This window comes from Rhipicephalus microplus, chromosome 1, assembly GCF_043290135.1.
Source record: "Rhipicephalus microplus isolate Deutch F79 chromosome 1, USDA_Rmic, whole genome shotgun sequence".
NCBI classification, from domain to species: domain Eukaryota; kingdom Metazoa; phylum Arthropoda; class Arachnida; order Ixodida; family Ixodidae; genus Rhipicephalus; species Rhipicephalus microplus.
In genome coordinates this window covers 228,518,315-228,529,463 of record NC_134700.1, presented here as the reverse complement: position 1 = coordinate 228,529,463, position 11,149 = coordinate 228,518,315, and the positions used below count along the sequence as shown (strand labels likewise).

At 43.2% G+C, this 11,149-nt stretch overlaps 1 protein-coding gene and 1 long non-coding RNA gene across 2 annotated transcripts in view; one reads left to right on the top strand and one right to left on the bottom strand.

Annotated features, from left to right (window-relative positions):
* LOC142810692 (uncharacterized) overlaps positions 1 to 11,149 on the bottom strand; it is a 272,930-nt gene that overhangs the window by 50,124 nt on the left and 211,657 nt on the right. The window lies entirely within an intron of this gene.
* Positions 3,214 to 11,149, top strand: part of LOC119159564 (lysosomal acid glucosylceramidase) — a 34,004-nt gene continuing 26,068 nt past the window's right edge. Inside the window, exons 1-2 of the mRNA XM_037412366.2 lie at positions 3,214 to 3,522; positions 5,951 to 6,061. Of these exons, the coding sequence (XP_037268263.2) occupies positions 6,010 to 6,061 (52 nt within the window). The 5' untranslated portion in view covers positions 3,214 to 3,522; positions 5,951 to 6,009. The remainder of the gene's footprint in view (positions 3,523 to 5,950; positions 6,062 to 11,149) is intronic.

Here is an 11,149-nt window from a genome sequence, read left to right as displayed (position 1 = left end):
AAGCTTCACATAATATATATATATATATATATATATATATATATATATATATATATATATATATATATATATATATATATATATATATATATATATATATATATATGTGTGTGTGTGTGTGTGTGTGTGTGTGTGTGTGTGTGTGTGTCTACAACATTTAGCTCTCCTGGCCGTTTCTATAATGGTATCATACCAAACTTTGTATGACGAACATAACTGACTATTCGTAACATGAAAATCGTGACATGTATGTCATAAATGTCTTGATATACATGTCATGGTCATGCTGCTCTCGCGGTGGTTTCACTCACATGATATGTTGCAAAACAGGTATGGTATGACATGATTGCATAGCCAACACAGGCGACAGATCCTAACATAAAAAGTATGATATGCGTGTCATGTAACGACATTCCTACCTGCCACGCTCATAATGCACTCGCGTTAATTTCGCTAGCTCCTCATGAACCAAATTCGTTATTACGAAATGTGAATGGATGACAAGGTATGTGAATGGTGCAAACATGATAATCATGAGATGCGTGTCATGTAAAAACATGACTACATGCTGCGCTCATGATGCGCTTGCGGCCGTTTCGCTAGCTTCACACGTACCGAATTCGGTATTATGTAACGCGAACGGACGACATCGGTAAATAACACGTCCAAACATGATGATCATGACATGCGTGTCATGTAACAACATGACTACGTACCACACTCATAATGCGCTCGCACCCGTTTCGCTACCTTTACATATGCCAAAATTTGGTATTACGGCGCGTGAATGGATGACGAAAGTATGAGACTGGTTCAAACGTGATAATGATGCGATGCGTGTCATGTAAGTACATTAATGCACGCACACTCAAGGCGCCAATACACTTCGTTTTATCGCGTCACGTAGCGTTCGTTTTATTGCGTCACGCCAGCGACGCCACGCCAGGCGCCGATATCCTCCTAGTAAAGATCAGTGGATCTGCCCTCTGACCTTCATTGTGGATCTGCATGCCATACACTCGCAGGCACGCGCCGCGCTGCGTTGCTTTGACGCATGCGCGTTTCAGCACGTCCAGCGTTCCTCCATCACGAAAAGAGGCAGACGCAGTGCTGTCTGGGTAATGCATCGGTGCGAAATGCAGCATGTCGCATTTCGCACCGGTTGCCATCGGGCCGCGCTAATGGACGCTGGTCGCGCCGGTCATGCTTGGCGTGAGACTTATAGAGTTCTCGCGTTTTGCTAACGTATAGCGTCGCTGTGCCCAGAGTACGTGCGCGTCAACGTCACGTTGGAGTATATTGGGCCCTGCATGATGCACTTGATCGCGGGGGTTTCGCTAGCTCCACATATACCATATATGGTGTTACGTGACGTCAATGAAAGACGAAGATATGTGACTGGTGCAAGCAGGATAATCACGAAGCAGAAGTAATGTACGGCATAATTTACCACCACTTCGTAACGTTATTGTGGGATTTTAAAGTGACATATCAACCTTCCTTATTCGTGCTTCGCATATCATCAATTCACACTGTACGTGGGATCAGGCAATTTTTTTAGTGATTGGATCTTACTTCTTTTCACGGCGACAATCAATATTGTCGTTATGATAGCTCTTTCTGTCCAGAGGTGGTCATCTTGGTGTGAAAGGGGGGCAAATTTTTAATACATACACGTCTGACTTACACTACCTGTACTTCTGAACGTATGCACTTTCCTTTTCAGCGTGCTTCTGCTATACTGCACACACACATGAGAAATGATTCTCAATTGGATTGTATAATAAATGAATAGTATCATGCACAGTCTTCGTTGATCGCATAAGCCAGGGGACTGTATTTCCGTCACTTAAATAAGCCGCCACTCATGGTATTGTGCTGATCAGAAAAAAATTTTCGTATCTACAAGTGAGATCAACCAAAAGAACCCTTCTGCATTGTGCAGTCATACCTAAACTTTTTCACAGAGTGGATGTGAATAATGCCTTACGACCATTCAAGGCTTTCAGGCCGTTGTCAAGCCATGTCCCGATTTTGAAAGGCTCTCATGGCTTTGAAATTGGACGTATGTATGTATGTATGTATGTATGTATGTATGTATGTATGTATGTATGTATGTATGTATGTATGTATGTATGTATGTATGTATGTATGTATGTATGTATGTATGTATGTATGTATGTATGTATGTATGTATGTATGTATGTATGTATGTATGTATGTATGTATGTATGTATGTATGTATGTATGTATGTATGTATGTATGTATGTATGTATGTATGTATGTATGTACGTATGTATAAAAGATGAATGGATTGACGGTCTAATCACCATTCACCCCATGGATAAGCTGTGACTTTTTTTACACAGTGAAAGCTGTTATGAGATCACAAGGATTGCATGTGCCGTAGTTGTCCACCGCCAGCAGTATACCCTTACCCGTTTTCGCGCGAAATAAAAAAATCTAAACACATAAAAAACACCCCAGACAAATTGAATTCGAACCCGAATCTTTTTCGTGCCAGCTCAGAACTGTACCCATGAGCCACGGTGGTGATTCAAACTCCATGGCTATAGAATTGGCCTTAGGTAGGCTTGACGTCGGGAAAGGAATCACGTTAATATCAGTAATAAAGCATTTTAGAACAACAAAGAAACGACCAGGCGTCACACAATGTGAACTGCCCTACGATTCGATCATCGACTGCTTCAACCCATTATAAAATCCTCAGGCATACTTCTGCATCATGGTCAGCCACAGCATGAAAAAATGCGAAAATTCCTTGCAGGCGTGTAGCGGGTACCACGCTTCTCTTAAAAATGTATAAGGATTTCATGGTGAATGCATGCATCTCTATAACAGAAAAATTATTATTTATGCGGTAGTGGGCACCATGCATGTGTGCCTGAAGCAGTTACCCAAAGATGGTTTTAAAAAAGGTTCTGAAAAGCCGCTCTTCCAGCTTTCGCTCTGACTGTGTGGCGCGTTCCACGCAAGCCTGGCATTAGTTTTTTTTATTTTCTTTTTTGTTCTTTGTGCGGAAAAAAACAGCTAACGGGCTTCTTTATGCAGTACGATTGGACTGTTCAATATACTTCCTATTATTGCATTGTTATAAGCGTTCACAATGGAAGCTTCACAAGACTCTTTTGCACCACGGCAGCAACATCACAATGCGAAGTGGCGTCTTTGGGTAGCAGCAGCGCTGCGAACAATAACGCAGATGGCTGCAAGTTCATATAGATACCGCTAGAACATTCTACGTTTTGTTGGATAATTTTTCACGTTGCTGCTGATGGTTAAACTACAGAGTTGACCTGCACGGTTTTTTTTTTCCTGAATATTGCACACAATGCTCTACAAAAGTGCACTGTCGTCCAATTTAATTGCCTTTAGAATGTCTAAGCAACAGTTAGCTTCCTTCAGCACTATTTGTCGAAAGCCTCGAAGGTTCAATAGTGCCTGAGCACCCTACTACGCCGGGGTACTTGAAATTGGATTATACTGCTTCTTCAAAACAGGTGAGGCCTTGAATTTTGTCAAAGCTGGAGTTATCTCCGTGTGTCCGAGTGCCGGTTTGGCTAAAGCTCGACGTCAGACAGGCAGCTTTCTAAAGTTGTTAGGGGGCAACCTGAATTCAAAAAACAGATATTTGTGGAAAAAGTTGTTTTTTTATTTTAATCTTCTCGAAAAGAATGCGACAAAGAATTTGTGATAACGCAGGTACAACAAAATAAAAATGAAAATAAAACTTGTATATATTTACGGTTTTTTAAACTTACATTCCAATAAACTTCATTTGACTTGATTTACATTAAAGAGAACACAAGACAAAATTGCTGCCGATGTAAAAAAAAAAAAACTGGCTATTTCTGCAAAACTTCTGCGGTGCCAAGAACCTTATTAACTTTCTTGAGCTTTCACAGATATAGTATTGAAACAATTCTCTGAAGTATTCTCTAAACATTATGACCATTACAATGACTGTTTACAAGAAAGAATGTCACATTTTGCATTGCGTTAGGGGACCACTACTTGCCTTAGGAAATTTCTTCGCGTACTTAGAGTTTATTCAAGCAGGGAAAAAGAAAGTGTGTGTGTTCTAAATGTGCTACATTATTTAGTTCACTCTCAAGTTACTTCAGAATATTGTCTTTTAAAAATTCACACCTATCTTATATTATCAATTCTAAGCATGCTCGCTAAAACGTAGAACGTATACTAATGAAAATGTTAAATGAAATGCGTGCAACAAGTGTCATTCTATATTCGCGTCGTAACCAAAAGTGACAAGCAGTCAGATGATTGTCGGCTAAGGTGCATTATCAAATTCTCTATCCCACAAGCCACGCCTGCATTGATCTTCACGGCGATAATAATTGGAGAACCACATGTAATTAATTTAGATGTATAAGTTTGTTTATCGCCGACTCAATATTATTTAGGCATAGTAATAACAAACTGACCATCTTGACCATTTCCCCGTGTCCATGTGAAATTCGCACACATATTTAGTTCAACCCTAGGTCTGGTGCGTTGTCGTGAATACACTGCGATGTCACCCCAATAGGCACATTCATAGGGCAAAGACATTATTTGCTACACAGTGAGTGCTTTCTACATGTGTTTCGACGTCGAAAAATATAGCTGGAAATTTTAGTATGCATTTTTGTTTACGCAACAAGCGCTGCACTGCCTATCGACGCAAGTGCGGCGAGTACGAGTCAATATTCATTTCATGAAGTTTTCTTTACTGAATTTTATTTATTCACGTACCCTAAACACCCATGGGCATCAGATGCGAGTAGGAGAGGGTAGAGCAGCATACACGCATAAAATGAAATTTAACCACAAAAACTAAACAAAGAAAGGTTTCAAAAAATAAATAACATATAACAATTTAAAAAAGCACAGAAAAGCAGTTATTAGGACAAACTGCCCAAAAATGAAAAACGTAACGCAAGAACAAACGAGACTGAATTTCTGTATATTGTATGCTGTGTCCTAAATAAATTACTATAAGCACATATACATCTGAGAACGTAATACGAAGGCCCCGCCACGATAGTCTAGTGGCTAAGGTACTCGGCTGCTCACCCGCAGGTCGTGGGATCAAATCCCGGCGGCGGCGACTGCATTTCCGATGGAGGCGGAAATGCTGTTGGTCCGTATGTTCAGATTTGGGCGCACGTTTAAGAACCCCAGGTGGTCGAAGTTTCTGGAGCCCTTCACTACAACGTCTTTCATAATCATATGGTGGTTTTGGGACGTTAAACCCCACATATCAATCAACGTAATACGAAGTCATTCAGATATATCGTTGATGCTTTATATGTAAGTTTGAGGTGGTTTGTTATACAGGCGATATTGTAAGGCAGTTGATTTGAGTGAATAACAGCAAGAAATAAAGGTTCATGTAAAAATAGGTAAGTTCGAGAAAAGAAATTTGCTAATTAGAACTCATGGCTCATGGGCAGGTTTAATAAAGGAACAAAGACAGACAGCTGAGAATCGTTATAGTACGTAATTACGGTGAAAGAGGGAAAGAGGGAAGTGAAAGAGGGACAGCAGTCTGAGTGGTTTTAAAGAAGGCCACTTAAGTGAAATTTTCACTTTATTCATAGTAGATGTGCAAGAATAATTCTCTGTTATGAAACGGACACTTTTGTTTTGAAGATACTGATGGTTATGTTTGAGGTAAGTCTTGTGAGGGCTCCAAATGTGCTAAGCCTAGTCAAGTTTAGAACAGACTTGTGTATTGCGAGCTAAGAGTTTTGTAGCAGAATGAGGCAAATATAAGTTACGTCTGATGAATCCGAGTGTTCGTCAACGCAGCTAGTGATGGTGTCAATTTGTAAGTTTCATAATAAATGAACGAGAAAATACATAAAGTCGAATACATTTGAATACATACAAAATGCTAATTATTACGTATACTATCTTTTTTAGGATTACTTCTAGCGTGATGACACAGTAAAATACAAAATTATACCTTAAAACAAAGTGCCATGGGAAATGATTTGAGGATACGTTTATTGACACTTTCAGTTGTTATATCCGGTAAGTGCCTTTCACGCCTCACAACGCTGTTGTGAAAGCGATACTTAAGCTCTCAAGAGAAAAAGACGCCTAATTACGCAAATATCAGATCATGCTAATGATAGGCAAGTTGAAACGCGTTTTAGGCTTAAAGTTCACTTGGTTATTCTCTATTATCTATAATAGACCATTTGTTTTTCTCATGCAAGCATTTTTGTTAGAAAAGGGACGTTATAAAAGCTCTTTCACGTTTAAGCTTCCTCCATACTGAAAAATGTAGCAAATTGTCACACCTCTTTTAAGATTTTGTTTAGGTTCAGAACTTTTTAAAGTCATTATGATAGCAATTATTTTTGTCTTCTATGTACAATAAAAAAAGTTAGTGCCCGCCATCCTCAAATAAGTAACCCCCATAGTGGCTATGATATTCGGCTTGGTGTGGCATTAGAGGGCACAGGTTCGAGTGCAGGCCATGGAGGCAGCTTTTTTTATGAGAGGTAAATGCAGAAACAAATAAAAGGACCTCATACTTATGGTGAATTGCCCCGAGTGAACTCTGAAAATGCCCTATAAAATCACTCTGGAAATGTTCTTTCGAGACCCGACGTGTTTCATTGATTGAACAAGAGAGTGAACACTGTTGCACCTTAACACGCAAAAACGACAGTTTCACTGCCCGGCCAAATACTGTTTTGGCATATGAAGACTTTTTGGATTCCCCCTTTTGATTCACACGCTATTTCGACAACCGACGCAGAGAAGGTATCACATAATGCCACTCACAAGATTGCAAGAAAATAATACATATATCAACACCTGAGCATTGTAGTTTCGAAATCACTCCTGGCAGAATGCCCATTATTATATCTTACAGGAAAATCAAGCACAAATCATAGGAAATTGTGAACACAAATGATTAATTTGATCGTTTAAAAGATGATCAGACCTACAGCTTGCGGCCGCATGCGACTCGCGAGGCCGTATTATGCGCCACCCGGCACGACGCCAGAAGTGCAATGCAGGATAACCTGAACATAGAGTTTCATACAATACTACCTAGAGGGGAATCTGGCGCTGTAGTGTCTACGCGGGCTCCTTCAGCCATAGAGTTTCCTAAAATTAACTAGGGACTCTGTCGCTGCGATCGTTCAGCGACCATGGGAATGATGGGTAGTACACACATTTGCCAGTCTTCGTACTTGCGGCTTCGTTCATTGCTGTGTTTCGGTTTTGTTCTGTAAGAAATATTCAACCCTTTTGAACTTCGTGACCCGATTTGGAAAGGTAAATCTAAAAGAATAAGACGGTGAAGCACAACCGCTGAACATTTGATGATGTTTGTTTCGTGAGAAAACAGCTCCAAGCCACAAGAACACACACGGAGCCAAAAGCAGGCCAGAAGTACAAAGATAAGACAAATCTGTGTACTAGCCATCATTCCCATGCTCGCTGAAGCGCTGTGCGTTGCAGCTCCCATAACACTAGCGCCAAAGTTCCCTCTGGTGTATATTAGAAAACGCTATGCCTTCAGCGGCGCTTGTACACCCTTGGGAATCATGGGAAGTACAGGCTTCGGATCTGTTCCGGATAAATCACGTTCTTGAGATTTGCGGTGCTTATTTACCGAGTGTAAAACAAAGCGATATAAAGTTATGTCTAATTGAAACTTGCCTCATTTTTTTGTACACAAACTTTATTTCAAAAGGTTTTTGTGACTAGACGTAGAAGTGAAACCCGGACAAATTTAACCACCAGGGTTTGCATTTCTCTGCCATTGCGTTCCAGATTTGGCATCAAGGTGTAATGATTTATTCTCTACAACATTAAAAAACATTCTTGTATTTTCCTCGAAAGTACGCAATATCTACTTATAGAAATAACAACGCAGAATTAAGTGAGGAACACTTAACGTTTCGTCTGCTGCTACGCCATGTGTGGCTGTTCAAGTGGTCTGCCCCCAACGCACCTCTCGTTTTGTTGTCATGTCGAGTCGAAAGAGCGTGGCCGAGCGTCTACTTCACGTCGCCGTCGTTGTGCAGTTGATTTAAACGAGTTTTGGCAAGACGCACTAACAACAAACGTGAACTCGATGTAATATCCTGCATTGGCATGGGGCTCTACATCTATGCGCAGCGGTAAGTAAATGACGCTTCGCTTAAACTGTCAAACACGACTTATACAGCTCTAGCGTTGCAGTAAATTGAGAGGCCTAGCAGTTTTCAGCGGCCCTGAACAACAAAGGTGCAGATTCAGTCCTTTGCACCCACCTTACTACCCAATGTACGCGAAGAACGAAACTGAAACTGTAGAAAAAATCCGTAGACAGTTCACTGGCTAACGCGATCCAATCCGACGCCTGTACTTCCCATAATTCCCATGAGTGTACACGATCGGAGCACCAGATTCCTCTCTAGGTAATATTGAATGAAACTCTATAGGCCCGAACTTCTCGGGCAGCCGAGTTTGCGACGAGCTCGCTTGCGGTGGCCGTGGATTGAAGACAGTAGTGCGGAGCACGTGATAACAGCGCTGAAAAAAAATGGCTACACGAACGCGTGTGGCGTTGGAAACGCATGTGGGACATTTCGGGCGGTTATCAAAGAAACACCGCGTGCGTAGAGAGCCTTCATGTGCGCTCATCACGGAGACGCGCGCACTTGAAGGCTCCCTACGCGTGTGCGCACGTCAGCGCTGCCACTCAATCAAAATTTTAGAAGTGCAGCGACGTGAGCGTGATTGCCATGCTGCATTTTTGCCGACTAAGCACACGCCTCCCACAGGCGCGTTCATGGACGCATGTACGTGCTCTCTCGCACAAGCTTTTTCGTTCCACCACCATCATCGAAATTTGCACTCTCGAAGGCAGCAAAGCTGCACCCGCAGCAAGCTTTCGCTTCTATCAATTATTGCTGATAAATATAAGAACAGGTGGTCACCATTGGCGCTCGCATCTTGTCGGCAACGCGGCTGTTATTGGATATGTCACGAGCGCGGTGAAATTGAATACGAGGCATAGAGAAGTTTAGAATAGCGTTCGGAAGTATTGCGGGCGTTGCCTTAGTTGTGGGCGCCATATGAGTTTTAGAATAGCGTTTGCTCCCCCTACGCAAAAGTCTAGGAACTTTCGCCCTGACCGCAAACACAGATGCACGGAAGCTACACACAGCACTTCGTGGGTCTCGCGGGCTGCGATCAGCGCGCGTTATTGCGAATTTTCTGCGGACGGGCCGCGAACGCGAATGGCGGCTCGTGTTACGGCACATGCGCAGGAACAGCGACTGAACCGCAAGGGCTCGCGGCGGGACATAACTTTTACTTCTGCGTGCCTGTATTCATAGTCTGCCCGATGAAGCTGGTAGATGAACTGTGTGCTCGCTGGCGTCCCGTCGAGAGCACTGCTCCACGGCAAGAGCAAAAGTGGTGGGCGGACTCGATATTCACCGCGGGCGTATGTCAATCAAACTGATCGACGCATAAACTCGGATACGAACTCGTTGATTCTGAGAAGGCCCGAGTTCAACTCGTGCTTGTGATGGTGTACTTTATGCATGATTGGATTGGATTGGATAAACTTTTATTTGGTCCTCCAAAACACAGATCACTGTGTTGCGGGCAGCTCCCACGTGGGGACTGAGATGCCAAGCTCCTCAGCCGCCTCGCGGGCTTGGTGGACAGCCCAGAGCTGATCTGCCAAGGATGAGCTGCGGATTGCCGCCTCCCATCTGGCAGAGGTGATGTGCGATAAATGAGCGAATTTGGTGCACTGCCAGAGCATGTGTTCTAATGAAGCTATTTCCCCACAATGTGGACAAAGATTACTTGGATATAGGTCAGGGTACATGATGTGTAACATTTTCAAAGTAGGGCACATCCGCGTTTGCAAAAGCCTTAATGTAAGTGCTTGGGGCCGGGTTAGATTTTTGTGAAGTGGAGGAAAAATCCTTCTAGACAGGTAGAAATGTTTAGTGAGCTCGTTATATGTTGTAAGAATTTCCCGATTATCCCCTTCACCGCTAGAACGCATCCCCAAGGTGGCGCGGTTGGAGAGTTCTCGCGCCGCCTCGTGTGCTGCTTCGTTGAGATTGGGAGGGGAATCGTTGATTTGTCCAAGGTGAGCTGGGAACCAACTCAGAAGATGATGTGTTATGTTCTTGCCTTGCAGTATTTTTAGCGTTTGTTCACAGACCGTCCCCTTGGCGAACGCCCGTAGTGCTGCCATGGAATCACTGTAGACCACTTCAATGTTATCCATCTTGAGTGCTAAGGCGATGGCCACTTGTTCCGCAACGATTGGGTCTTTCGTCCTGACCGTCGCTGAGTTGACGACATGGCCAGCCCCATCGACTACCACTGCCACAAACGCTTTCCCATTGGCGTAGGAAGCCGCATCAACAAATACGACCCCTCGTTCCTCGTTTGAGACTTGACGAAGTATAGTCCTGGCCCTCGCTACTCTTCTTCCGACGTTGTGTTCTGGATGCATGTTTCTCGGTATAGGAGATACCGTGATAGTCTCCCTGATGTTGTCAGGGATATCATTGTAATTGCGTCTGATTGCTATTGGGTTTTGGCCCAGCTCCTGCAGGATCATTCTCCCCGACCTTGTAGTAGATAACCTTGCAAACTGTGCTCTCTCTTGGGCTTCTGCTATTTCTTCGAGCGTGTTGTGTATGCCAAGCTCAAGCAGACGCTCGGTGCTGGTATGTATGGGTAGGCCCAGGACCTTCTTGATAACTTTCCTGAGGAGCACATTCAGTGTCTAGGACTCTGCTCTTGACCAGTTGTGCATTGCTGCCTCGTATGTGAAGTGACTTAGAACAAACGCATGCATCAACCTGATGAGGTTGTCTTCCTTGATCCCATTTTTTTTTGTTGGCCACTCTGCGTATGAGGTGCACCGCACTGTCTGTTTTCCGAGTTAACTTGGCTATAGATTTGCTGTTGGCGCCGGTAGACTCTATCAGCATTCCCAGGACTTTGATGGAGTCGACCCTCTGGATGGCATCCCCTTGATTTGTACGGAGATGGATGTCTATCTGGTTTAACGGCTTCCATCCCCTGGGCTTTGGTCCCCGGCGTGCAGTCCGATAAAGCAAAAGTTCTGACTTA